This window comes from Colias croceus, chromosome 16 (genome assembly GCF_905220415.1).
Source record: "Colias croceus chromosome 16, ilColCroc2.1".
Taxonomy (NCBI): Eukaryota; Metazoa; Arthropoda; class Insecta; order Lepidoptera; family Pieridae; genus Colias; species Colias croceus.
This window is the reverse complement of record NC_059552.1, coordinates 8,290,708-8,318,519: the sequence shown is the minus strand read 5'-3', so window position 1 is coordinate 8,318,519 and position 27,812 is coordinate 8,290,708. Positions and strand designations below refer to the sequence as shown.

Genomic DNA, 27,812 nt, shown 5'->3' with positions numbered 1-27,812 from the left:
AAGATGAAAATTACGTATCATTTATTTGTTACATTGATGGGTTTTAATTGATAAGTTTATCAATAATTTCTTTAGAACATTATTTATACATTTTTTTTTGTTACATTGATTGTTTTTAATTGATACGCAGAATATTTACAAAGTGTCGCCAATATAGCCGATCAAACCGATGACATCGCTTAATCTATGACTCACTAGCCGCCCCGAGCAGCCACGCCGCGGCCGTCTTCTCTATACGTAGTGTTAGTAGCTATCAATGAATGAATTGGATTTTTGTATATTCATTTTTCATACATGATACAATTGCTCGATCATCATTTGTAAGGCTACTTACTCTGATAGTGATGTTCAAACATGCTTATTGCTTAATCATTATTATTATCGGTAAATATTATGAAAATTTTAATGTTCATGAATAAAGATAGTGTTATCAGTTCAGCGTATTTATAAGCGTTGGTGCTCTCGACGGTCGGCCATATTTGTAGTTCACTTCTGTCAGCTGACGACCGGTTCTACTCTAAAGTATCTACAAGAAATTCCAAGTAACAGGTACGTACGTTTTATACTTAAGTAATCGCGAACATTCCTCGTCGGTTTCGACTCGTGGGATTTTATTTTGGTGCGTGTGTATATTATGATCTGTGGACTCTGTGGTGAAATGGCGGGAAGCGTTTGCCGCGTCCGGCGTCATGCCGCTATTGTTGACTTTCGTTCGGAAGTAATGTATTATTCCAAGCATCATTAATAATTATTAGAGCATCGAAATGAAATTTAATGGCTATTAAAAACATAATAAAAATAATAATGATGATTTTGTGACATCAAGAGCATACTTTAAATTTTATTTTAAAACAAATTAGGTATGGCACTTTTTCTCACATTTTTTCAATTATAAACTTTGGATAGACGTGATACAATAAAGGTGAATTTTCAAAAATCAAAATAATGACATAAGTAGGTACCTACCTAATATTGTAATTATTTGTATTATAATATATTAATTTTATTTAATTATAATTTAAAATGTGTAATAATTAATAAATAATGTAAAATGAACTAAATATGTAAGTAATAACTAATAATGTTTAAATAATAACGTGAATTAGTTTAAATTATAAAATTAAAATATTTGTATGCCAATTTGTTGGCGAATTGTGCGGAAGTGAAATTTATTATAAAAACTTAGTAAGCACAATTCATACAAATAAATTTCATTTCATTTCAAAAGAGGTATCTAATCAAAACCTCTTATGACAACAATCTGCTTAAGTGTTTGTTTTATCAATGTGTTATAAAATGTAAAAGATCGTCAATTGTTGGTAACTTACTACTGTGAAATTTCACGCGTGTAGGCAAGATTTTATGAAATATCAAAATTGACCTCTGAAACGTTTACATAAATTGGAAATATTACATATTATGTTATCTGATATATTATGATAAAAAAATGAACGAAAGACGATGGTATACCTAGTACTTAACTATTGTAAAACAGTTTCCTAGAGAAGTCTCTAAGTTCTTTTTCTACATTATTAGAAGAGTTTACCAAAATAGCTCTACCAGCTCCTAATAGACTATGCAAGTGTATTTAAATCGGGCAATAAAAAAATAACCTGCCCACCCATTGTACAAAATTGCAAAAGGCCGCTCCTATTATCAAACATCGCATTCTTTCAAGGTTTTAGCGTTATATTTATACGAAATTAAATCCTTTTCCAACTGCCTAAGTTATAAAATGCAAAATCAAGAATAACTATGAATGTATACCGCGCATCTACCTGCAACATCCAAGGCCGAAGGAATTGCTATAATCATCTTTATAATGGATACTTAAATTTATAATTTGAGTCGTAAAAGTATTAACAAACGGATAAGCTTCTGTTATCTTAAGCTCTCATCCTAATCACCTATTGGAGTACTTGAATATTTCTCATAATTCTAACTACAATTATAATGTAGGTACGTAGGTCATAAAAATGAGAGGAAACATAAAATTGGAACATAAATTAAAAAAAGGGATACGAAATTGCGTTGTATATTTTCATAAAGTAATTTTATAATTAATGTTCTGTTTATGCGGTCACCTGTATGTTCAGATAATCATAACAGTATGTATAATATTATATTATCTGTGGTCACACTATGAGATGGAACCAAAAAGTAATCAATTTTCGTATTAAACTAATAAGCAAAACTAATTCCGGTGATGAATAAATCTTTGAATATAATTAATTACCTTTGTATAGACTATCGTATAGAGGTTCATTTACTATCATTATTTTATTATAAATTTTTAACACTTAAGAAGATTATTTTTTTGGAATTTTGTAACCGAACGAATGTTCGTTGACGCTTCCAAGGATTTTGATTTCTATGTTTTGAATTCTATATAGTTTACTTTGTACCTTGTCATTTTTAAATAATAAAACCAGAAATAACTGAATTAAGTAGGTATTAAAAAAGTATCTACATTTCATATCAGTATTTATTTAATGAGCATATAATATGCAAACAAATTTGTTGTATTTGCGTAAATATTATATCTACACTTTTTATCAGACATTTTCACACGGTTGTAAAGTGAAATTTATTTTTAATAATATGCATAGGGTCTTCTCTTATCTACAAGCACCTATAAAAGTGTTCTTTCAGCTTTCTACAAATCGGGATTCGCGAAAAAGTTAATATTATGGCCTGTACCGTCGTAGAGTGTGAAATCTCAACTTTTGTGAACATATTTTGGTACATACCGCAGACTAATAATAATATACCTACTAATAATACACATTATAGGGAACCACTTATAACGTTCATCATTATAATATTATCTCGCATGAAATTATTATATTAAATATCATTGTTCGTAATTGTGGTTAACTTAAAACTAACCACGGGAAATTCAGTAATTCTTTCATTTATTTGTACAGAATTCAATGCAATATTATGATGTTATAATTTAAATCCTTTATCGGTCCTTGGTCAGGTCATAGGCCTTCCATGGTGTTATAGGCCAAAATCAAACATATAACATAATATTAGGTACGCCGTATGTAAGTGTAGTATCTTCTTCTTATACATATTATATAGAATTCCCGTGTCACAATGTTAGTTACCATACCAGTTTGGAGGACCAAAACGGCTGGACCGATTCTCATGAAATTTTCTGTGTATATCGGGTAAATCGGCCAACATCTATTTTTCATAATTATGCACCACGGGCGAAGCCGGGAATATTTAAAGCTCTTGGGAAGATCCATTAACTAGAAACACATTCAAACATTATAATTAAAATGACCAACAGATCTCAAGTATTCATTCTACAATTCCTACGTAAAAATAAACTAAACAACGTATGGCATAATTCGCATTCCACACAAGTCAGCAAATGCATGCTGATTTAGCTCGATCTTAATCCCCTTACGTTTTAAATGGTTTAGCGATATGCCTTGCGTTGTTTATGGCTTCTTCAGTAAAAGAATACAAATGCAATAATAAAGAGATATGTGGTATGAATATGATTTATTGTAGAGCCGTGAACAAGATTATGCAGTATTAGTCTAAGTATTATCTTTCTAGTTCTAATATCTTTTTTGCAAAATAGTAAGTAAATAAACTAAACACAAGGTATGGCATTTTGTTAATTTCTACAGAAATCATTAAGCTCCATCATTTCTAGCCAACGTTTCCAAACAATTCGTGCTTTTGGTTTTTGCAATTCAATTTTAAAAATTATTTAATTTGGACCTCTTTTGACCCCAAGTGAAGTTCACACCAATAAAAAAGCTTTAAGTCAATTTTAATTAATTTTTTAAAGCATCCTTTTCAATCAATCAATTATTTTACTGATTATATCCTGAAAACAATAATAAAGTAGGTACTCAACAGGTCTAGAGCCATTTAGTAACTAGGTATACCTGTAATAATAATATATCGTTTCTCACATTAAGGCGACATCACTACTAAATATATATTCGAAAAACAACCCACCTTGTTCAATCCAACACAATACTAATAAAAGCCGTTATTTAAATATGGGATCATTAAATTATTTTCTGATAGTCAGAGTTTCATGAAAATGTACATGATAGTTTTTTCGTGACTATCGCTTTTTTGTCGGCGTTGGACATTACAAATGAATTACGCTATACGATTATAAAAATGAAATTTTACTATTTCACATAAAAAATAAAAAAAATGTTGTCTTCTAGTTACATAATATAATTTTTCAATTTAAAATCATTAGAAGTAGGTATAATATCATCTGCTGCATCTGTACCTTAATGACTTGCTCTCTAAGTAACTTGACACACAGGAATTCCGGCGCGAAGCCTTTTATATAGTCTGTAGTCTACAAACCCGTTCGTATTTCCGTGCCTTAGTAAAACCACAGATAATGTAAAGCGATACATTTCTGAACTGCTAAATGAATCTGAAACAGCTAATTAGATCTAATAATTTAAAAACTGGATAGTCCCTATATTATGTTTAAATGACTATTATTATTGCATCGATATTGGTATTTGCGTTGATAAATTGACTGTGGTTTTCTTAGTTATAATTTGTAGCATTAATTGTGTTTTGTATAAAAAATATTAATTTAAAAATTGGTTACGACTTGGTTCTTCCTTATTGCAGTATATTTATGACTCTACAATCTTAAATTCTATAATTTTTTTGAACGAATGAACCTCAAACTTAACGGTCAATAATTACAACTCAATATTTCGTGGATATTTTTTATGGAAACCCATGAATATTCGTAAACTAGACGCTGCCAGTGTCAACTACGCGAGGTCACAACAAAACTAGCTAGCCCACGCCTTTCTCGTTAATGTTTGAGCATATTCAATTTACAGCGTCTTCGTTAAACACAGTAAATTGTGATTATAATAAATCACTTTCTCATCACTTCATCACTTGTCATCACTTTTTATATTTCCTCTATGACTTTATCCTACACTAGCCTTCCACCCGCAGCTTCACCCGCGCAGTCAAAGAAAAACCCGCATAGTTCCCGTTCCCGTGGGATTTCCGGGATAAAACCTATCCTATTTCCCGGGGTAAAAAGTAGCCTATGTCCTTTCTCGGGTATCAAAATATCTCTATACCAAATTTCATGCAAATTGGTTCAGTAGTTAAGGCGTGACAGACAGACAGACAGAGTTACTTTCGCATTTATAATATTAAGTATGGATTATCGATTTAAATCATAGTTTTTTAAGTGAACCTTTTTTAGGCGCGTTGAGAGTAAAATTTAAAGGTTGCGCTATGGCGATACCGTCACGACATGGAATAAGACGACAATTTTGGTTTCTATGAAATATGAATCTTGACAAAGAAGTTTAACTTCTGACACGTAGGTATGCTCGACACATACCTACGCTCTTTTTTAACTTTTTCAAAACTATCTGAATTAACTATTACAACTTGCATTTGTTTTACCCTTTTAAGGGAGTACATATTTCAAAAGACTAACACGTTTTCATGATTGATTGTATGAATATTGATGCTGAAAGAATGCTGTTTTTCAAACTGTAAACTACGGCTGCAAAAATGGAAAACGTGTTAATCCAAATCTAAATTCGATGGCACGTGCGGCTGACAGATGGATAGTATCGGCGGGAAATAAAAAAAAGTTGCGTTTAAAAACGCGTTTTTGATAGTGTTAATATAAGATAAAAACTTATTTTCATAGGTACGTACTGTAATAAACCTGAATTTTTATAACTTTTCGTAAAATCTTTTTACTCTTTTCATTTAGTTTTATTGATAAAATACATATTGTTAATATAATATTATACATAGTTACTTACTTAACATGACTGAATTAAATAGACAATGTACCTACTCATGCCTCTAAATGGTTAACCATTTACCTTTTCATCTTGTTTTGGAGTTAATTATAAATAACATTGTATGAACTAAGAAATATAATAGAAACATGATAACTAAGCAATAGTACCCCATCCGCGTTCTGCCCTGCTTCGTGCCAGTAATACTATCCTGACCGTGACTGTGACTACTCTCTCAAACATTTATTTAAAGGGATCTTCCAACGAAAACAAATTTATTCACTTAAAAATATACTTCTGTAGAAAAAGTTCAATGTAGGTGCTCTACGTTCTAAAATGAGATACATAATTATATCGAAAATTAATGGTAGTAGTTACTTACATTTACATTATTTCAAATATCGAGTTCGGTTATGATTGATATATTTAATACAATTGTTAAAAAAGAGACGTAAATAAGTATTTAAGTTTGTTTTCATGAAAAAACTTTACCTAGAGCAATGATGAACCTTCATAGAAAGTCTAGGATTATTTCAAAGTTCATAATCGATTTAGCTACGTTATACATTAATGATAAGCGACACTCGAATACCTTAAATTTGAAACAGATTAAAAACCCTTCCACATCCGATCTAACGTTCTGAAACAGGTTTCCACAGATAACATAAGATCCTTGTACAAGGTCAGAAGGCCGATTATTTCCGGTTCATCTTGGGCAGTTTGAGAATTTGAAGAATGTTGAAACACGTAATTGTTATGTGAATTTGCTAACAAAATTCATATTATAGTTGGAACATTTTACATATCTCAAAGAGGTTATAATATTTAGAGATTTTATGTATATATCTATTCGCGTATGTGCTCTACAACTTCAATGAATAAGTACTCTAGCAAATCCTGAATTAAGTTTTGTCGATAAATTTTAAATAAAAGATTTTTTTGCTTACGCATAAGCATGCTAAAAAATCTTATTATTGTATAGTTGAATATCTTCTTTTTTTATAAAGTGGAGCATAATACACGTGTACCTAAGTACCTAATAATAAAAATATAAAGTAGAAAGGCGGATTTTTACTGAAAAGAGAAATCAGTACACAGATTTTACTTCGAGGACATAATATAAGTGATAGTTACGGCACTCAACCTCATGTGTAAGTACATAAAAAAATATTTTAGTAAAATTTACAGTTTTTCATCTCAAAAAAAATATATTTCAGATTTCTAATTTGGACTTATTTACAGTATTTTCCGTTTACACATGTAGTGTAAAATGCTTATAAAATAAAATATCCTCTTTGTTGTACAACTACTATTCGGGGTAGTTACATCCTTTCAGAAATCATGTTTTTAAATTTATGCAGTTTATAGATAGAAGTTTTAATGGGGTAAACTTGTTTCTTTAACCTTTTCTTGAAGTTGGTAAATAAAATCAAAATACCATACCGAATTCCAACCGTGAAACATAACTTTTAAACGTATTAAAAATTCCGTCCTGTCTAATAAATTATGTTTCTGGATATCTTATAGTTTAGATACTTTAAAGGTTATACCTATTTTTAGTTGTTTATTAACTATGCAATAATAAAATATAAAATTTCGAACTTTCAAATTATATAATTTTATAATAAGTAGATATCTATTTTTCCTGCAATATGCAATATAAAAGCACTTGTAAAGCTTTAAATAGATACCTATTGTAGTACTTAGTGTAATTGTATTTAAATTTCCTAAATGAGCAGTTTAATAATTAATAGCATTTAAATACAGATAATAAATAACAGCTAGGTTACGAAATGACGTCCATAAATTATCTTCAAGAATGAGCATTTTACTCGCTGGTAACCCCATTGCAAGTTTGACCTAAATATGGCGCATTTTGTAACAGTTGTTTACGTTTTCTGCGATAAGGAAGTGTTACTTTCATATTGCATTACAAGTTGCTTCCTATGGGTGCCGAATGTTAACATCCGGGAATCTGTTAAGAACAAATAATAATTAATAAAATTAATCTCTTTTATGAATATTATGTATGGTTCCAAAACGTATCTGGATTATTATTCCTACTAATCCATAACGAAAGTACAGTAACGACTAACGAAAATATACCCAACTTCAAAAAAAATAAGTAGATACTTTAGTCTTTTTTTTAGATATTAAGTATAATATTATGCTTGTATTTTTTAATGAAATTTTGATAGATTCTATAAACAATATTCTTATAATAAATATTCAAGCATGCATCATGATTTTAAAATTGAAACACGTACTGACATTCATCCAAATACATATGCATTCCTAACAGACTAGGCAAAAATTAGATAAGTGCATTCACCTTGCTAGACTTATGTAAGAATTATACCTAGATAGGTTTCTAGTTTTTATTCACGTTCTTGTTTGTATGGAATATCCTCGCGAATAAAAAGTGCCCAGTTGTTTTAATTGCGCTGTTTTAAATTCCAGTCGGGTTTATTTAAAGATAAAAATCTTTTTTTATCTTTTTTAATTTCTCACGATTATACAGGATTCTTTTTATACAGATAGTTACATAAATCTATACTTATTAAGTTCTATTATAAAGCTGAAGAGTTTGTTTGTTTGTTTGAACGCGCTAATCTCAGGAACTACTGGTCCGATTTGAAAAATTCTTTCGGTGTTAGATAGCCTATTTTTCGAGGAAGGCTATAGGCTATAGATCATCACGCTACGACCAACAGGAGTGGAGCCACGGGGGTGAAACTAAATGTATTTTTCCTTAAGTTATAGAACAATAATTCTTATTTTACGTATAAACACAAAAATATATAATAAAAAATGTATAAGTATCTAAACCAGTGTATCTAAATTGCTCTCATATTATCATTTTAAGTGACATTTCGTATATAAAGATATTATATTAGGTATTATCATTGAAGCATTTACCTTTACAAGTAAATTAACCTTAACAGTTCCGATCCCTTCACTATATGATAAACCAGTATATTTAATTATGCACAACCTTTCAACAATATGATCATTATAATTTTAAATTACGCGTTTGACGGAAAATTTAAAAGTAGGTAAATAATTTACATTATTTCATCACGAATGTTATATAATTAATTATAGGAATGAGAGATCATTAATAGATAATGAGAGTAAATTGTTTAATTGTCGATTGTAGTTACTTACAATTTTCTACAGTTTATAATGAGTAGAAGATCAATTTGTTTTTTTTTTTTTAATTACTACTTACAATAAATTTAATTCAAATTTAAAACTAAACAACTAAAAATACATTTACTTTCTTACCTAGCACTGAAATAAATTATTATTACCATTTTCAAACATTATAATATAGTTTTGTCATTTGTGAATAATCGAATCGAATTCTTTGACGTACTCAAACAAATGAATGTATCCTGTGATCCTGTAGCAGGTTTAAAAGAAAAAAAAAAGCATCCCAAGCGTTCTAAGAAAAAGCTCTATGGATAAGTAGGAAAAAGTTCTATTCATTGAGAAATGTACCAATCACGCACAATCCTATCGCCTATCTTTCTAATGCATTGCCCGTACTTTAAATCGAGTCATGATGCAGCAAATTAGGTCGATTCGGTTTTAAGAGATTCATAGATGAATATAACAATATAGAGAACAATATTAAATGATGTTTGATAATTTTTTAATATAATGTAATACATTTTTATGCATACTCTTTGGATTTAAAAATAATCCTGGCTGAATACATTTTTTTTTATAATGAAGAAAAAGAACACCCTTAAAAAAAATCCACTAAACGATTTGGCATAGGTAGGTACACACGCAGTAACACTTATCAGATATTCTTTTGATTATTCGTATTTAAGATCACGCAGAGAGAAAAACCTGTCTGTCTGTCACTTGTGAACTCAAGTTGAAGTGTCAAATACTTGTCAAGGGATTTAAACGAAAGTACTGTATCACTTTTGATGAAGTGTGACGTGAGTTGTGAAGGGTCCTTTTAGTTCGTCTCATTGCACATTGCTTTTAGGCTGAAGTACCTATGCAGACACAAAAATTTAATTGAAATAAATCCTATTTTAATTCCTAGAAGAGCACGCGCTCACTTTGATTTGTAGGTATTTTCCAGAAAAATAGTAAGTACAGATTTTTTGTCAACAATAAAAAGCAATATCACATACCTATTGACTTATTGAGTCTTCATCGATTTGCGCTATTCCCTTTTATACTATAATTAAAATCTAAATCTATACTTATATTATAAAGCTGAAGGGGTTATTTGTTTGTTTGTTTGAACGCGCTAATCTCAAGAACTACTGGTCCGATTAGAAAAATTGTTTTGGTGTTAGATAGCCCATTTATCGAGGAAGGCTATAGGTATATAATGATATACATTAATGCGTAATGACGCTTAGACCTACAGGAGCGGAGCCACGCGGGTGAAACCGCAAAGTGCAGCTAGTTTTATATACTGCACGCAGTCAAGGCATACGAGTGAACCTAAACACTAACCGTGATCTAGTGCATCCATCGCTATGCGGTCACAAATATCTAAACAGCTCGCGGAAGTCTAGAACTTTAGACTACCAGTACATACCTATTACCTATACCTATATCTGTACATATACAAGCCTCCGGTTCTGCTCAATACAAGTTTTTATCGGCATTTATAGTAACGGGAATCTACCTAGACTCTAAATAGATTCTAGAGGAAGTTTAGTATTAATTGATTTGAGGATCATTAATATAAATTTGTATATAATAATATAAATTTTATAATACGTTGATATATAATTAAATTAAATTTTAAAGTTATAAAGAGAGAGAGGCTACTGAAATCATATTTGAATGTTAATACAGATACATTAATTGGAATTGATAAGAATATTACCTAAAATAGTGTGACCACGCTCGCTGTAAAGTGTGCGGGACGTCTCGGTATAATATTTTCAATTTCACTAAATCCCATTTAAAACCAGACTCAATCCAGGTCTTCAAATTTTGATATAATATAAAAATTTCTAAAAAGTATAATAGGGTAGGTAGTAGTAGTAGGTACTGTATTTTATCAACGCGTATAAAATTTAACACAAAATAGGTACCTATACGAATAATTGACAAATAATATTTTGAAAGCAAAGATTGCTTTGAATTTGTTTTTTATCCAATAGTCTTAATTGTAAACTAGCTATTCCTGCAATCAAAACTTTCTCAAAAGGTACAACTTCCGACACAGTTTTTTCTTATCAAAATAAAAGAACTAAAAAACTCTACCGGATGGGCTCTACTTCGGTAGCAGTTCCATTCGAATTTTACCTTCCGACGACTCAATTTATAAAACAAATCTTTCAAAGCAATCTGAATGCAACAGCAAATGTTACGCTAATTATAAATGATAACAGAACAATAAAATAGCGCGTGCGAGCGAATTATTATTAGTAGGTAACCGTTGAACGCGGAACATTTTTTTCACCCGCCATTCACAAATAACCGACACTGGAGACCGTTAACACCTGCCTACTGCCTACCTAGTCACACAGGCCAAAAGCTATATGATAAAGATGCAAAGATAAAACTGAATATATATTCGATTAGAAACCAGAATTTTGAATTCGGAATTCTGATACATTCATAAATCATCGAATCTAGCACACAGTTATGATTCTCGAAATTAAAATCAAAATACCTTACAGTTACGCGTTTGCGATAACCTGAATTTAGCTTTAGAGATAAAGCGTGTCCCAACTTAAATATTTAAATTATGCCGTAAGCACACGTATCTTTTATCCTAACGTACTGGAACGTAATCTGCGCGACCGGTTTCAAGGTATTCTTAACGGAAACGAGCTGAAAGTACAAGAAATTGATTGATTCGCTCACCGGCCGTTCGGCGCTGACGGAGAGTGCACCAGCTTCACGGCAAACAGGAACTGTATCGCACACACCAAGAGACAGCAAAGGTTCAACGATAATGTCAGAGCACACAGAGCTAATGTCACTTCGTACACTACGGCGAATTCCTCCGGCGCAGTCGTCGCGGGCGCCGATATTTTGAGCAAAAACAGCAGAGCCAGTAACGCGAGCAGCAAGCTAATCAGACACAGCAACGCTAGAGAGGTCAGCGCTTCTTCTGTGGCTGCTCTGTTGCTGCGACTTCTCGGCTGCCTGGCTGTTGGCGCTCCCGTCGCATTGCCGTTGGCAAGTTTTGGCGGGGAAGCAACGGGTATCGGAGCGACCACTGGGATAGGTGCCGCAGTCGGTTGCGCGCCCGGGCTGACGCTGGCGGAGGTGCCTCCGACGGAGTGCTTGGAAGAGTCCAGGGTGGAAACGTTCAGGGGTATGTGGTGGTGCGGCCGCCGCGGCATGTTCTGATAGCGGTGTTCGGCATCGTTAGCCGCCGGCGGCCGCGTTGCATGTTTCAACATAGCGCAGCTCTTACACCGTGGCCCACCATCCCGCCGACAGGTTTCCCGGCATTCGGGCCGGTTCTGCAATACAACACACGACCGCACAGCACGACGGACGCGATTCAACTGTGGCCGCTAGTCGACGCTCCCCCCTCGGCTCTACCTGCCTTAATAATGTCAATCAAACCGGTGCAGGGTGCATACAATACTGAATACTTGAGTTACCCCAACAATATACAAAGAATGAAATAAAAACATTACATTGATACAAACAACAGAATAATGATTGTTTGACTAGAGGCGTGCAGAATGTTTGTAAACTGACATTAGAAAGGAATTGCAAAGCCTAAACATTTACGTCATGCGATTTTCAAGATCACATGTTTGTAAACTTGTTTATTAGGTTCCTCACAACGGTGATTATAGGCGGTATCACAGACTAATTAATAATGGTATACGTAGTATATTATTATTAGTCTGTGCTAATAATAATATACTACGGCGGTATCATTATAATTGTTCAAGTTAATATCAGTTTATTCATAATTGCTAATGTCATACCTATATTAAAATAATAATCAATTGGTTTTAGAATAAATTATAAGTCTCACATTTATCGCATGTCTGTTTAGTGTAACCCCTCCCCTTGCTTTATCTCTATGGCAAAAAAATATTAAATCGATAATAATTTGATATCACGTTACCGATAACTGCATTGTGTGTTTTCGTTCCAGCAAGATATTTGAACACTATCGCATCGCTATAATCTCTAAAGTTTAACCGCGCTTTACTATCGAAAATGCCAAATGTATCAATAAAAAAACAAAGAAAATTCCTTCAGACATCATCTCAATACCACGTCTAGACGACCTGTTTCTTAGAATGTGGAATGAAAAAAAATATAGAGCTACTAAAAATTTTCACTGAAATTATTTTCAGATTGAAAATTAAAAAATTAATTGAACTATACAATTATTCAGCTGCTTACAGGACAATATTACAGTGCATTTAGATCAAACGAGTAAATGCTCGTTCTCTATGTCAAATTATTTTAGTATAAAAAGGCGTTGAGCATTCTTTCGCTGATCTAAGTGCGTTCGAAAAGATTCTATGCAATGTTTAATACTGAACAACACTCAATAAGGTTTTCGTTTACACTACAAGTGATAACTGCGTTAAAAACAACCGACTTCAAAGTTGCACTTGCAAAATTTACAAATACCTACAGACAAAAATGCTCATAAAATAAAAACTACTGGGCCTATCCGAATAAAATTTTTATGGGACCAATTCGACACCATCCCGCATCGAACAAAAAAAGAATCACGTAAATCGGTTCAGAAACCTCGGAGAAATCGGTGTACATACATAAAAAAAAAAAAAACATACCGGCCGAATTGATAACCTCCTCCTTTTTTTGAAGTCGGTTAAAAATATCACGAAAGATTGCTCTTGCTCTAGCTCTGCCTCTACCTCTATGTTCGTTTTATCTAAATGTACCGTAAATCGTAATACACACTTATTATTATATTGAAATCCGTCTATTATTTTTGTTGACTCTACATTGACCTGTACGGTGTACCGCAGCTATATACCATGAACCTGCGAATTGCGATCAACTTTATTGAACAGGAACAATATCGAGACTTAGGAAGGATATTCATTCTATCGATGTTTTTGAAAACACCGTAAATTTCGAATTTACTAACTTTCTCAAGTAGTAATATAATATCTGTAATCTGTTGGCACAGCTCCGCCTTCATAACCTATTCTAGCTGAAACACAAAACAGAGCGAAACATGCTTTTCCTAATCCCACTTATTACGCCTATTTATTTATTTAATTATAAATTATTCTTTCTCTCTTTCTTATTTTCGTGAAAACAATACCAAATCTATTCCTCCCTAAAATTCTCCCAACTCTGTAGGTACCGTTCTTAACCATTCATTTAACAGGTGCTATCGGCAGCTCTAAGGCAAACATACATCAAATAAAAAACTTAATAAATAAAGGATAAATATATAAGTTTATTGTGCAATCGGCCGAGACGCGTGCATCACCTGTATAACAGCTGTTGGTGCCAGGCAAAAAAACGAGCGAGATAGGAATTAAGATTATACGACGACCCTGATGATGCCTGAATATAATAAATCTGATTAATTATTCGTTCATTAAAAACTAAAATCTACGTGAATAATTTGGTTCTTTTTTGTTGTATTATGAAATCAACTTTCGATTTCAAGACTACTCTGCGCTTCATTTCTCTAGTTTTAAGAAAAAAAGATAATGTTATGTAGTTATGAAGGTACAAGGTAAGGTAAGGCATACCTTACCTTAGCGCCATAGCGCCAACACAATTTTTGGGTCAAGATTTTATGATATGTTATAACCTAAAGTCTAGATAGCTTAAGAGGCCTACACCACCGAAACTAGCGCCACCGAACATTTTATTTTTTTACTCCTTAACCAGATCAAATTTAAAAAATCTAGCTCGGTACTTTGCTAGTATATTACTTGTAGTATTTTTGGTATTACTTTTCACTATTCTAACTGTTCATTATTCTAGAGAACTTTTGATTACCGCCAAAAGTGGCCACTTTTGGCGGTAATCAAAAGTTCTCCTAATTTACCGAATGCAAAATAATGAAAAGTAATACCAAAAATACTACAAGTAATATACTAGCAAAGTACCGAGCTAGATTTTTTAAATTTGATCTGGTTTAGGAGTAAAAAAATAAAATGTTGGGGGGGCGCTAGTTTCGGTGGTGTAGTCGCCTTAAGTCATAAACTTCCTTCATAAAACGTGAAAATATGTGAAGATGGTTGAATCCGGGTTTCCTTGCAAGTGAAGTCACATCGTTACATAGTTAATCATAAAACTTTCAGGTAACAATTTAAGCATATTTAAAACGTTAACTAAAATCAATATTGTCTAAACTCTAAAGGATAATAAAGCATCAAGAGGTCTCGCTGATATAATGATATCAATAACATAGTAATTGCCTGTACATAAATTTAATTTACAGCCGGGAATCGAATCCATGTCCTCAGGTAATAAATCTTACACATCATTGAGAGGACGTTGTCCGTACCTACAGTATAACGTTGCATATACTCAGTGACCATGGTTGAAGAAAATTCGGGATAAGAAACTTAAAACTTACATGAAAATTTATGTATGTAGAGCCCATGCATAATAATTTTTCTTACTTATTTCCTTTAATTTATCCATATGTATGAATATTTCACACGAGCAAAATTGTCGACAAATACGATTCATTGAAACTTTTTTCAAACAGATTTTAGTAAATAATTTTTTTCAAACATATTTTAACTAATAATTTGAAGGGAGTCTAGCTCACTTAATTACTTATTATAAGTTCAGTCACAACCACATCACGTTACGTACTAAAATAATTTAATTTCCATTTAAAGAAAAGAAATATGACCCGCATACCCAACCAGCAAAGATGTCCTATAACAATAACTTACAGCACTAAAAAGCTTTTTAAATGACGTATAACAGTGTCGCGGTGACAAGCTTGTTGTATAATAGCGTTTAATGAGATGATTTTGCTCTATAATCATACACAGCAGATTTGTCCCATAACAAGGTGATGTAAACGTTTATATCACTATTTTATACGGCGTTTATAGAGCAGCTCTTATCCAGATTTTGATACAGCAATAACAGGGCGATATTATCACATAACAGCGCTGGTGGTCTCTTTTTTACAGCAAATTAGTGCAATAAACGATTCTATGGTAACCTTTATAGTCCCATGCCTATAGAGGCGTTAAAAAATCTACAATAGGACAATTTAGTGTTGTAATGGTTTTCCTTATTGCTATTATAGCACTGTGAATCTTCATGGTAGCTGAAATTCCATAATAGAGCAATTAGGTGATATATCCGAGTTTTATATCACTTCTTTGTAACCTAATTGAATTATATTAGTGTTTTTCTGCCCATTATAACGCAGTGGTGTAATAGCTGAGTGATCAGAGTTATAGGACTGAATTACTGTATAAAAGAGTTAATAACTCTGTTATGTAACAAAAACGGCGTATTAATGTAGTAAAATGCGACACTTACGAGAGATATACGGCCTATAAGAGAGTTTCTTTCACTTTAAAACAACAAAAACCTGCCATATTGTCAGCACAGTATCGTAAATAATTGAAGGGTTCTATTCGATTTAATAATCATGGATTTAGAACATATGTAAGACAAGTAAGTAAGGATTGACACCAGACAAATTCAAGGTGTGCGGACAATGATTCCGTACAATCTGTTACATCCTATGAACAAAACCAAGTTAACAGCCATCATGTGTTTTGTAATAATTCAGAAGCAGACCATTCAGACTCTCGTGTTTTGCTTGACACTTTGGGATCGGAATCTAAAAATCGGAATTTACACTAGAAAATACAAAAAAAATGTTATGGGTTTTCTATTTACATCAGGGAACCCTACTAATTTAATCCAGTACTATATGGCATGACAGTTGTCAAAACTACGTTCGTTTGCGGTTGTATAATAGCCACGGAGTTGCTATTTGGCATCCTATACAGCAATTTGGTGTAAAATTAGTTTTTAATTATTACTTAAAACTCAATAATTCGAAGGGGGCATTAAAAAAACAGCGTAATTATGCATATAATCTATCAGTAAAATTTCATTCGCAAGTCAGTTTCATGCATTTTCATGCGTAACAAAAATTAATACTCGACACCACGATGATGGTTCCTATAGTCATCGTATTATCAACTGGTACACGATTTACCATTTTGTACTATAATTGTAGCGTCGCGGTGGCTCGTACATTGCAACTTCGTGCTACAAAAGATTAGCGGTTACTCTTAAAACACAACTTCGCGCTGTAACAGCATCGCGGTTCCTTTTATATCACTACTTCGCTCTATAACAGCATCGCGATTCTATAAGTGTACTCTTCTATAGGTCCAAATGGTATCTGAGTTGCTGCTACAGCAACACAATACCATCAAATGGCTTTATAAATGCGCCACTTTGGGGTTTATACAACGTTCTTATCACCCTTATAGGACTACCAATTAGCACCTCTGAAACGTTCTTATCCCTTCTATAGAGCAACGATTTGTTGGTTGGGTAGTTCCCGTTCCCGCATTTATAGTATTAGTAGGATAGGATATGTAGTGTATTGAAATACGTAAACCACAGACACCCTAAACATCTATATACTTAGTCGCAAACAGGCAAGTATGAAAGAATGCAGTAGGTCTAGTTTAAGTCGCGGTAAACCAAACATTGTTTTTAAAAAAAGTAGCCCGTGTGATATTTATTTTCGTTAAGAGATAACAGGAATATGATGAATATTATAGATTAGTTTTCGGTATAACATAAGTTGTACAGCATAAATACTTATGACAGATTAAGTCAATTGTACGATTTAAAATATTTTCAATAGATACCTAGTTAACTATACATATTACATAGGTAGGTACTGAGGTACAGCAGTCCTCAAATAAAATATAAGTTCTTAGCTCTATTACTTTTTCTTTTTGCATCTGTCTTCTCTATCACTTAGAGAATATTTAATGAGAATTCTCCTTAATAATATGACACGTACTCAAAGTGTTATTCCTGAATATAGTATTTTTTAATAGTAATAAAGAAGCACTAATTCTAGACTTAATAATAACTCAACTTACACGCTTCCAACATCGTTTGCGTTTCAGTAAAACTAACTCTATCCCAAGAACATAAGAACTTCATTTAAAACCACGTCACGAAACCGGTATTTACAAAATACACGTATGTATTTTTCTCGAGATAATTAGAATATAATCAATTACGTAATAGGTCAGTGAGATAAACTCATGTTCACCACAAAGCACTGAACAAGTAATATTCTGTGTTTATTCACAATTAGGAATGGTTGTGTGAGTGCTTAGGCTAAAAAATGGCGGCGTAAGTAAATACCTAACTAAATTTATCGATAGAAAATATTATGTGCTCTATTTCCAATTTTCTATACGTAATTTTCGAATTGTGTATTAATTTCAAATTCAAATAACTAAGTAAATGATTATTGTTTTAGGTTCTCAAAATAATATTAGCACTATGTAACTAATGCCGGTTTTAAACTTAATAATTTAATGGCTTGGTATATTATGATTTTTATGTTATTTGTACAATTCTATACCATTTTTTTACATAAAAAAAAACTCACCATACCTATAAGTAGATAATTAGTATTTTTTATTTAATATTTAATGCACAACCTTTGATATTTGTTTCGTACATACATAATTATTGCAAATTAATGTGTAATGTATCTACATTTATACTAATTCTGCTTGTAAAACCGTAACGAAAATATACAAAAAAATATTATCATTAATTTTTTAAGTACTTAGGTACATATACCTAATAAACATAGTTATGTTAAATTGAACGTTATTCTTTCTTGATTAAATAAAAATATACGAATGTTTTAGGTTTGTTTGACTAACCTATTGAGCAAATATCTGCCAAATTTTAAATACTTATTTTTTTGTAAGTTAAGCAACTATATCTACTTTTTATTGGGCATATTCTTAATATAGGTATTTATATAATTTCATTATAACATACGTAACTAACGTTAATATAACGTAATTCAATATAAAATTATAATGCCATTAATATCTCATTATGCTAAGTGCAATCCACTGAGATGACTTCAAGTTCCTGACTCCCGTGTCCTAATAACAAAGTTTTTATCAGCTATCGGCTTGTCAAAGGTACAGAAAGTACTTTCTTTGTAGGTACATCAAGTCGTATTTATATTACCTACTTTATTCTAATATACAATGATAGGAAGCATTGATGTCTAATATTAGTTCTATGTATACCCGCGAAAAATTGTACATGAATTATTTTTTCAATGTCCTCATTTTATTTTTCATATGGCATCAACGTTTTCTTGACAATAAGGATTTTGTTAGCTATGTAAGTATTATAAGGTACTTGCTTGTGTTCTTTTAGATTATTTCATACAATTTCATAAAACTCAATCTTGAATCTACCTATCTCTTGCAGAAATATTTTATTTTATTTATTTTTTTACTGGCTCCAATTTGATTTCCATATAAAATATATTTGTCCATTTATCAGCCTTGTGACAAAAACTGATAACCCCTACAAAATATTATGACAGCCTCGCATTTTTATGAAAAATTTAAGTTATTCGATTCTTATTCAACACTAGGTTTCCGCACGCGGCTTCGCCCGTGCAGTCAAAGAAAACCCCGCGAAGTTTCCGTTCCCGTGGGATTTTGTAATTTTCCCGGGATAAAAGGTAGCCTATGTCCTTTCTCGGGTATCAAAATATTTCCATGATCAATTTCAAGAAAATTGGTTCAGTAGTTTAGGCGTAATTGAGTAACAGACAGACAGACAGAGTTACTTTCGCATTTATAATATGTACCTATATAATATAATTTATAAGTATTGATGTACATAAAAATCTTTTAATGCACAAGACCTTAATCGATTATTTATTATTATTATAAAAATTGTCCACTTTTTTATATACGTGTGTAACGTCACGTACATAATATTAATTAACGACCTTGGTTCCTTCTTTAATTTTCTTGAGTGGCTTATAGCATTCTGGCAACTTAGGGCAGTCATCAGTCATTTTTTCTTTGAGTGTTTACTGTTTTGTGTTGATGTGAGATATTTTGTCTCGAAAAAATTGTATACCTATATAGTGTTCGATTGCGAGGTAAGTATATATTATATTCTGTCTTATTGAGCCGTTGTAAGACAACGGTAGGTATTATGTTATAAGCGCTCCTTCTATGTCTACCCGACTGCCGACAGAGCGGCGGATAGTTAATGTTTTTCGAGACGGTGTAAGTATGTACATTGTACATAAGTATGTATCATTCGGTGTTGTACCTGTAGCCTAAACGAGTCGACGTTAATTTTTTAATGCTAGGAAGAAAAGATGACTTATATTATGTACTAAGCTTTATAATAGTCATGTGTAACATTCAGTCATGAACCTAGATTGTAGGGTTTGTTATGATGTCATGAATGAAACGGTACGATTTTTCGCGGTCATACCCCTATACCAAAAAATCATACTATTACATATATTATTTCTAATTATTGAATGAGAATTAACAGTCTTATGTCTAAGTCTAACTAAATACCTAATTAGTTAACAATAATTTGTACATGCTGTCAAAGTCGCATTGTATCGCATTTTTGTGATCTAGTATTTTTCGATAGAGCTCATTAAAGAGCTCTACTATTGAAGTTCGAAAATATATTTTATCTATATCAATAAATCTTTTAATATCTAAAAGGTTGTTTCATAAATTATTAAGTAATATTAGTGATTAGAACATTTTTTTTTTTTTTTTTTTTTTTCAAGTGGGGAAATCTTGCCTAAGATACCCACGGCTCCCGGGGAAGGAGCCGTGGGTTATGTCGGATTCCTACCGACCAAAACCCCACCGTGTACCAACGCGCTGCTTTAGACGGGATGCGGGTACACATTCGCAATCTTCCGCATGTCCCGCCCAGCAGTTGCCCGTTTCCAGGCTCTCCGCCACTTGCCCGTTTCCAGGCCCTCCACCAAATGCCCACCCCGGGGTGGCGCAAGCCGTACACGAGCTCATGCCACCCACTCGAGTGATTAGAACATACCCTATGAATCCTACAATCATATTATTCTTTTCTTTCCAGGCAAATAATGGATGTCATCGTAATTGGATGTGGAGCGTCAGGTATAGCTGCCCTGAGGAAGTTGCATGATGCAGGACTGAAGGTTCTGGGCCTGGAGGCTGAAGACAGAATCGGGGGGAGGATTAAGACTGTTCCATATGGAGACTGCTACTTGGATCTTGGTGCTGCATGGTAAAGTATTTAATTCATACATACACTAGTTAAGCTCTAGAATTTAGATTCTAGAAGGTTGTTGGAATCTATCTATAAAATAGCTGTTAAGTACCTACATTAAGTTGTAAAAGGGTAGTAAACCCATCTCTTGATCGTATACAATTGATTTTTAAAAATAAGATAACAAATAAGATTTATTTATTTATAAGATTATTCTGTACCATTCTTTTCAACTTTATCTCTTACGATCTATGCAACTTTTGAGTCATATCTGATTTTAATTTCATCTTGATTATTTTCCAGGTGTCATGGTGAAAAAGACAATGCCGTATTTGAATTAGCGAATCCTTTAGGTCTCTTAGAGCATCCTCAACCGGACCATAAATGGTACGTCCTGTCCAATGGGGAACTGCTTCGTTCTGATGTGAGTGAAGGCATACTTACTGCTTTGGATGAAGAGGTGGCTAAAGCTGATAAAAACACGAAGCAATCCATCTCTGAATGTGTTAGAAAGGCGTAAGTACTAAGTTCTAATATTGAGTTTTAATTTTATGATAGTATAGATGTGTGTGTGTGATGTGTGATGGTGTGGCGAATTTAAAAAGAATTTTGTTTTCATCACTGAGGTGGAATTGAAATATGTTGTTAGTAAAGGGGTAATTTAAAAAATTAATTGTAATAATTCAATCTTGTAGAAATATGAATGTAAAATAGGTGTGGTATAATTATTATAAATAGTGAACGAAGTGTGTGCACAATTTTTTTTAGTAATGATAGCGGCAGAATTGTAACACTGAATAAAATTATACTTCAAATCTGATAAAAAATTATATTACCAGGTTAACTACGTAGCTAATCAAAATTACATTTTTATTACAGAGCAAAATCCAATCCTACATTGAAAAAGGACCCAAAACTATCCCAGGCTTTTGTAGAATGGTTTGAGAAGACCAACCACGTTGGGGGTCAAACTGATCCACTGAAAGGAAAGTCCTTGAAGAATTTGGAAGAACATTGGATCTGTGAAGGAGAATTCATCCTGAACTGGAAAGGAAGGGTCTATGGGACTATATTGGATGTTTTACTGGTATGTATTCGTAAATCTACTGACTACCCCTCTTATAAATTACTAGCTGCGTGTGGTTTCACCCGCGTGTCTCCGCTCCTGTTGATTTAAGCATATCATTACGATAAATGGGTTATCTAACACCGAATAAATGTTAATCCTTCCTCGATAAATGGGTTATCTAACACCGAAATAATTTTAAAAAGAGAACCAGAATTCCTGTGCGTTAAAAAAAACAAACAAACTCTACAGCTTTTTAATATTAAGTTTAAACATTGCTCCATGGCCTATAATACCACATGAATTATTTCTATACAGTTTATATTTTGTGAAATTTTTGATCAACTTATTTTATAATTTATGATTTGTTTATTTAAATTACTATTAACAATTTACCATGTTGTAAAACGAATACTTGACTAAAAAATAATCATATTACATCTCTTTTCCAGAACAAATGCCCTGACCCATCCAAAGAGTTGCCAATTCAAATCCACTTCAATAAGGAAGTGGAAACGATAAAATGGTGCTCGAGCCAAGCGGGGAACCCCCTCGTTCATGTTAAGTGCAAGGATGGGAGTTTGTACTCTGCTAAGAGCGTTATTGTTACCGTGTCTTTGGGACTTCTTAAGGAGAGGTATAGAAATTTGGTTTGGTATTACAATTACTATTTTTCGTTTCAGTTTACTTCTAAAAAAAATGTACGAATTTATTTGTCCATTTTTAATGCTTATAATAACTTTAACAATAAAATATTAATATATATCTTTAAAAAAATAATGCAAGTATATTTTAAAACAATCGAAAATTAAGTATATAATACAATTATTATTAATATTAAGTACATAATAAAATTAGATGTATCATAAGTAGTTCATAAGAAGTGTAAAAAGAACTACGAAACTCTGGGCGCATAAACGTTTCGGTTATTGATGTATTGTTTTTTTGTAGACACAACAAACTCTTTAACCCGCAATTGCCAGCTGAAAAAATTAATGCCATAAACAACCTTGAGGTCTGTGTTCTAGACAAGATTTACATTGAATTCACCAAGCCTTGGTGGCCAGAGACCCCCGCTAGTTTCTCTATTCTCTGGCAAGAACAAGACAAAGCTAAATTTACTAAAGACGAGCAATGGATTACTGGGATAGCTAGCTTGAGTACCGTGGAATATCACCCTAATCTTCTTTTGGCTTGCCTTCATGGAAATGCCGCTGAAAAAATGGAACAATTAACCGTGGAAGAAGTAAAGTTGGGTGTTGAGAAGCTATTGAATGTGGTGTTTAAGAAGAGTTTCGATGTATCTCCGGTTAAATTTATTACCAGGTAATGTAACAAAGTGTACATGTTATATTATGTATGACTAGTTTTCCGCCGGCGGCTCTGCCCGCGGTTTCAAAGAAAAACTCGCATAGTTCCCGTTCCCGTGGAATTTTCGGGATAAAACCTATCCTATATTACTCGTGGATAATGTAGCTTTCGAATGGTGAAAGAATTTTTTAAATCGGTCCAGTAGTTTATGAGCCTATTCATTACAATCAAACAAACAAACATGAAACAAACAAAGTTTTCCTCTTTATAATATTAGTGTAGATATATGCGAGGTGAACTTGTGATTTAAAGATTCTTGTTATTTTGAGTTAATTTACTATGTACCTACTTCAGAATATGATAATATGATCACCAGTAGAACAACAATTTAAAAATAATCTTCAGACTCTTTTCATGATCATAGTATAATTTGAATTTTAAATTATTTCATTTAAAAAATGTATTAATCCCAAATTATATTTTCAAACGAACTAACTATATTAATTATTTAACTATCATATTTCAGAACGGAGTGGGCTTCAAATCCGATCGCAAGAGGCTCGTATTCGTACCGCAGTGTTGTTACCGAGGAAAAAGGCGGCAGCGCGATAATTCTAAGTGAACCCTTGTATTATGAGGGAAATTTCCCTATTGTTTGCTTTGCTGGGGAAGCAACTTCCCACCATAGATACACAGCAGTCCACGGCGCTGTAGAGTCTGGATTTAGGGAAGCCGACAGATTGATTGCCAGCTTAAAAAAATGATTTTTGTTATTCCAATAGGCAAGTGGCAACACTATCAATTGTTGAAATAAAACACTGAGAAATATATGTTTGGCTTTTTATTTAAACATAGTAATAAAATCACATAAATCGATATATATTTTTAGATTATGACTAATTATTGTATTTAAAACAATTACTTTGATTCAAGCACTTTTAATGCATCATAATATAAGAAATATTTATTTTCTGAAAATGAAATACAGGGTATCCCACTGTTGGTATCTAAGAGCAATTAACCTATAGAGTACTTGTATCGAGCGTATACAATTTACATATATTTGTTTCTCTCTGTCTAAAGAAAACGTCGTATGAAAGAATGAGACAGCTATAGACAACAAGCTACGTTTCAACATAGTCATGGCACCATTTTTACTATAGGTACGTATTTAGATAGATAGAAGGTGATAGTGATGGGATGTGCTTCAATCGATAAAATCGTGAATGTATTTTGCATTTACGGTTTCGTGAAATAATAAATAATAAAAAAACAAAACTTATAATTAATTTCAGTTGAATACATTATTTGTTTAATCCTACGTATATAATAAATGCGAAATTATGTGAGAAGGGATGTTACTCTTTCACTGCGGAACCGATTACAATGAAATTTTGTACATACACACATAGGTTAGGTTTTATCCCGGAAATCCCACGTGAACGGGAACTGTGCAGGATTTTCTTTAAAAACGCGGGCGGAAAGTTAGTACATTATAAAAGAAATTTTAAAACTTGAAATGTAATTTAAAATAAAGAAGGAAATGATGATAAAGTTAAAGGAGTGAGGAGAAAGGCACAGTCAGCATGAAGGAATCATGCAGCATTTTAACAAGTTAATAAAAGGACAGTCTTAATGAAAACATTTTCCTAACATCCTACTAATAAATCGAAAGTTTGTGAGGATGGATGTTTGTTACTCTTTCACGCGAATACTACTAAACCGATTACAATGAAATTTGGAAAAATTACTTTTGATCCCGTAAATCCAACAGGAATGGGAACTATGCGGGTTTTTCTTTGAAAACGCATGTATATTAAGTATGTATTTCAATAGTAGTTTCTCATCTATGAGAACTGTCATTTAATCAACCGTTTAATTTTCACATAGTTACACATTTAAAGTAGGTAACTTATGTGTAAAAAATTTCAAAATAAAAATTCACTCTCTTTAATCAAATGTATTTATTATCTACAGGAACAAAAAAAAAACGTAAGCGTAAGATTGCACAATTCTTCTAGAGTATCCATCTTGATAACACGTAGGCTCGAAATGCAGTGAACACAATATTGCAAATTGTGGCGGCGTCCAATCAACTCATGTCTCACGTTTTATACCCATTTTTTATTTAGCTGAGGAAATCTAAAACAAAATGAATTTATTAATAATCTGAAAGAGAATTTAATAAACAACAAACGAAAACTAAAACACATAGGGCAAATAAAACAACCACGTGGTATGTTTTATTTTCCTGCGGTAAAAAATTTACATCTATTATTTGCAACAACAACTACATATAAATCTGATTTATGAAACAAAATAAATAAATCAACGTTAATATGAAATAGATTTTTTGTCATAAATCGATAATATACGCTAGATGTGTTACAACACTACGGTGGTAAACAAAATGCCAAACGTGATATTATTGTGACGTTTTTTAAAAATAATTTCATTATTTTATATTCCACAACCCCATAAAGTGGGTAAATGTTACAGTTACAACATAAAATTACAAAAAAGCGCTTGATAAAACCTTCAAATAGGTTTAAAACATAAATATTTATCAATTTGCTGAAAATCACTTACCGATGGAAAGATATTTTTACATTGTTTTTATCCAAAACTCCCATTCGACTAGTGATAGCCGGTTGCTAAACATACAATAGTTATTTTAGCACACTGACAAATAAAAAGAAACACTGTACACTTTATATTTTCTAAATATTTCGTTAAAAACACTTGACGCACTGAGCCCACCAGCTGGTTGGAAAACAAACTGACTGCCGGCGCGCTACGTTTGAAGACAGTGTAGATACTCTATCGCTATCTCAATCTGGCTTATGCTGTTATTGACTAAGAGTAAGTAGATTAGAAAATATGTATTTTGTTCTGTCTTAATATAAGAACTCTATAGGTTAATTGCTCTTAGGTTGGTATACTAAGTTCAAAGGAGGTTATAGTTTTGCATACGCTGAGTACGTAAAAAATACTTATAAAATTCTGCTTAGTATACCAATTAGTGGGACACCCTGTATAGTTACTATTAAGTTCTAACTTCATTTGAACTCAAACAACAATAGAAATGTTTTCGATTAAAATCGATAGGATTATATATTAATATCACTCACACTAATTAATAATATTACGATTATTATTTATAATCGTAATATTATAAAAGTTAAATAAACACAGACAAATAAAAACCACAATATTCAGAAACGTAAAAGCGAAAGGCTCACGCACACAAGCAAGCTTGTTTACGAGAGACGTTAGGGTATTCATATATCTGCAATCGTGATAATACCCTTACGATTCTCGTAACTTACAATTTATGAATAATAGCATGTAAAAAAAAATTAAACAAGAATGACAGATAAAATTGAACATGTCATCATTTTGTATATATTTTTATTGAAACCTGATGCAGCTTAGAAGTTTTCATTTATTGATATACCAAACATATTTTTTGTAACTAGCAATTGCTTTTTCATACACATTTATCAAAGATAAACATAACTAACACACTTTGAAAAAAAAATTAAAATAAAGGAATAACTATAATCACACTATAATAAATCAATGCAATAATCCAGTATTCCATCTTAGTCCTTATTAATCACATTTTACATTATTATTTAAAATTTAAATTGAACAAATTATAATGTCTAACAAAATAACATTTTAGAGAAATAGTCAGCTTATTCATATATAAGTTAAAATAACACATAATGCATGAAAATAAGAAATTAAAAGGTATTAAATGGGCCATCAGCGACCATAAAGTGAAGTCCTAAGTTGTGAAAATATAAAGTATCTCATCGGCTTGTGAGAAATAACTTTCAAAATTGAAAAAAATAAGAAACATAAAAACTAGAGTTTGAGACAAAGTAATACAGTAGAATCCGGTTATATTGACCAACCGCTTATTATGACATAATAACACAGCAAAGTTTGGTTTTCATATAAAATTCTTAATAAAAGTCGGATAAAATGACTTCGTTTATTGTGACTAATTTTTAATGAAATGTCCGGTTATTAGTACGAAATGAACTCTAAAACTTTCAACACTAATTTCTGTTTGGGAAAATTGTGATATCTGACAACACTATTTTTTTGTTTGCTTTGCTAGTCACAAATCACAATGTGTAGGCATCTCTATTTTGTATCTCTGTATTAAATACTAACAAAAACAGGAGATTGTTTATTTTCTACAAAATTCTTTGTATGACGTTCGTTTATTATGACGTGTTTGATATTCCCCTTCAATGTAATCCATACTAATATTATAAATGCGAAAGTAACTCTGTCTGTCTGTCTGTTACTCAATCACGCCTTATCTACAGAACCAATTTGCATGAAATTTGGTATAGAGATATTTT

The 27,812-nt window shown here is 32.1% G+C and overlaps 2 protein-coding genes across 7 annotated transcripts in view; one reads left to right on the top strand and one right to left on the bottom strand.

Annotated features, from left to right (window-relative positions):
• The window catches only part of LOC123698667, a 33,227-nt gene extending 20,773 nt beyond the window's left edge, over nucleotides 1-12,454 (bottom strand). The window contains exon 1 of one of the 2 annotated variants that reach the window (XR_006752442.1): nucleotides 11,649-12,451. Coding sequence is in view for 1 of the 2 variants with exons in the window: in XM_045645412.1 (XP_045501368.1) it covers nucleotides 11,649-12,193 (545 nt within the window). In the remaining variant the exon portion in view is untranslated. Of the gene's footprint in view, nucleotides 1-11,648 lie in introns of both variants that reach the window. The other variant, XM_045645412.1, reaches the window with a different exon arrangement.
• On the top strand, nucleotides 399-24,260 carry LOC123698666 (peroxisomal N(1)-acetyl-spermine/spermidine oxidase-like). Of its 5 annotated transcripts, none has more exons than XM_045645408.1 (7): nucleotides 399-549; nucleotides 20,901-21,071; nucleotides 21,357-21,569; nucleotides 21,933-22,140; nucleotides 22,572-22,756; nucleotides 23,071-23,445; nucleotides 23,957-24,260. In XM_045645408.1, exons 2-7 carry the CDS (start codon nucleotides 20,908-20,910, stop codon nucleotides 24,192-24,194), a joined length of 1,383 nt encoding a protein of 460 aa, XP_045501364.1. In that variant the 5' UTR covers nucleotides 399-549; nucleotides 20,901-20,907; the 3' UTR covers nucleotides 24,195-24,260. The 5 variants fall into 5 exon arrangements, with proteins under 5 accessions (XP_045501364.1, XP_045501362.1, XP_045501366.1 ...); XM_045645406.1 differs by lacking the exon at nucleotides 399-549 and adding an exon at nucleotides 18,106-18,128; XM_045645410.1 differs by lacking the exon at nucleotides 399-549 and adding an exon at nucleotides 19,910-19,929.
• The last annotated feature ends 3,552 nt before the right edge of the window (nucleotides 24,261-27,812 follow it).

What these genes read in the sequence shown, in the direction of transcription:
- LOC123698666 (XM_045645406.1), top strand. An exon ending in CTATATTGGATGTTTTACTG is followed by an intron (nt 22,141 to 22,571) that starts GTATGTATTCGT and finishes TCTCTTTTCCAG; the next exon opens with AACAAATGCCCTGACCCATC. An exon ending in CCGGTTAAATTTATTACCAG is followed by an intron (nt 23,446 to 23,956) that starts GTAATGTAACAA and finishes ATCATATTTCAG; the next exon opens with AACGGAGTGGGCTTCAAATC.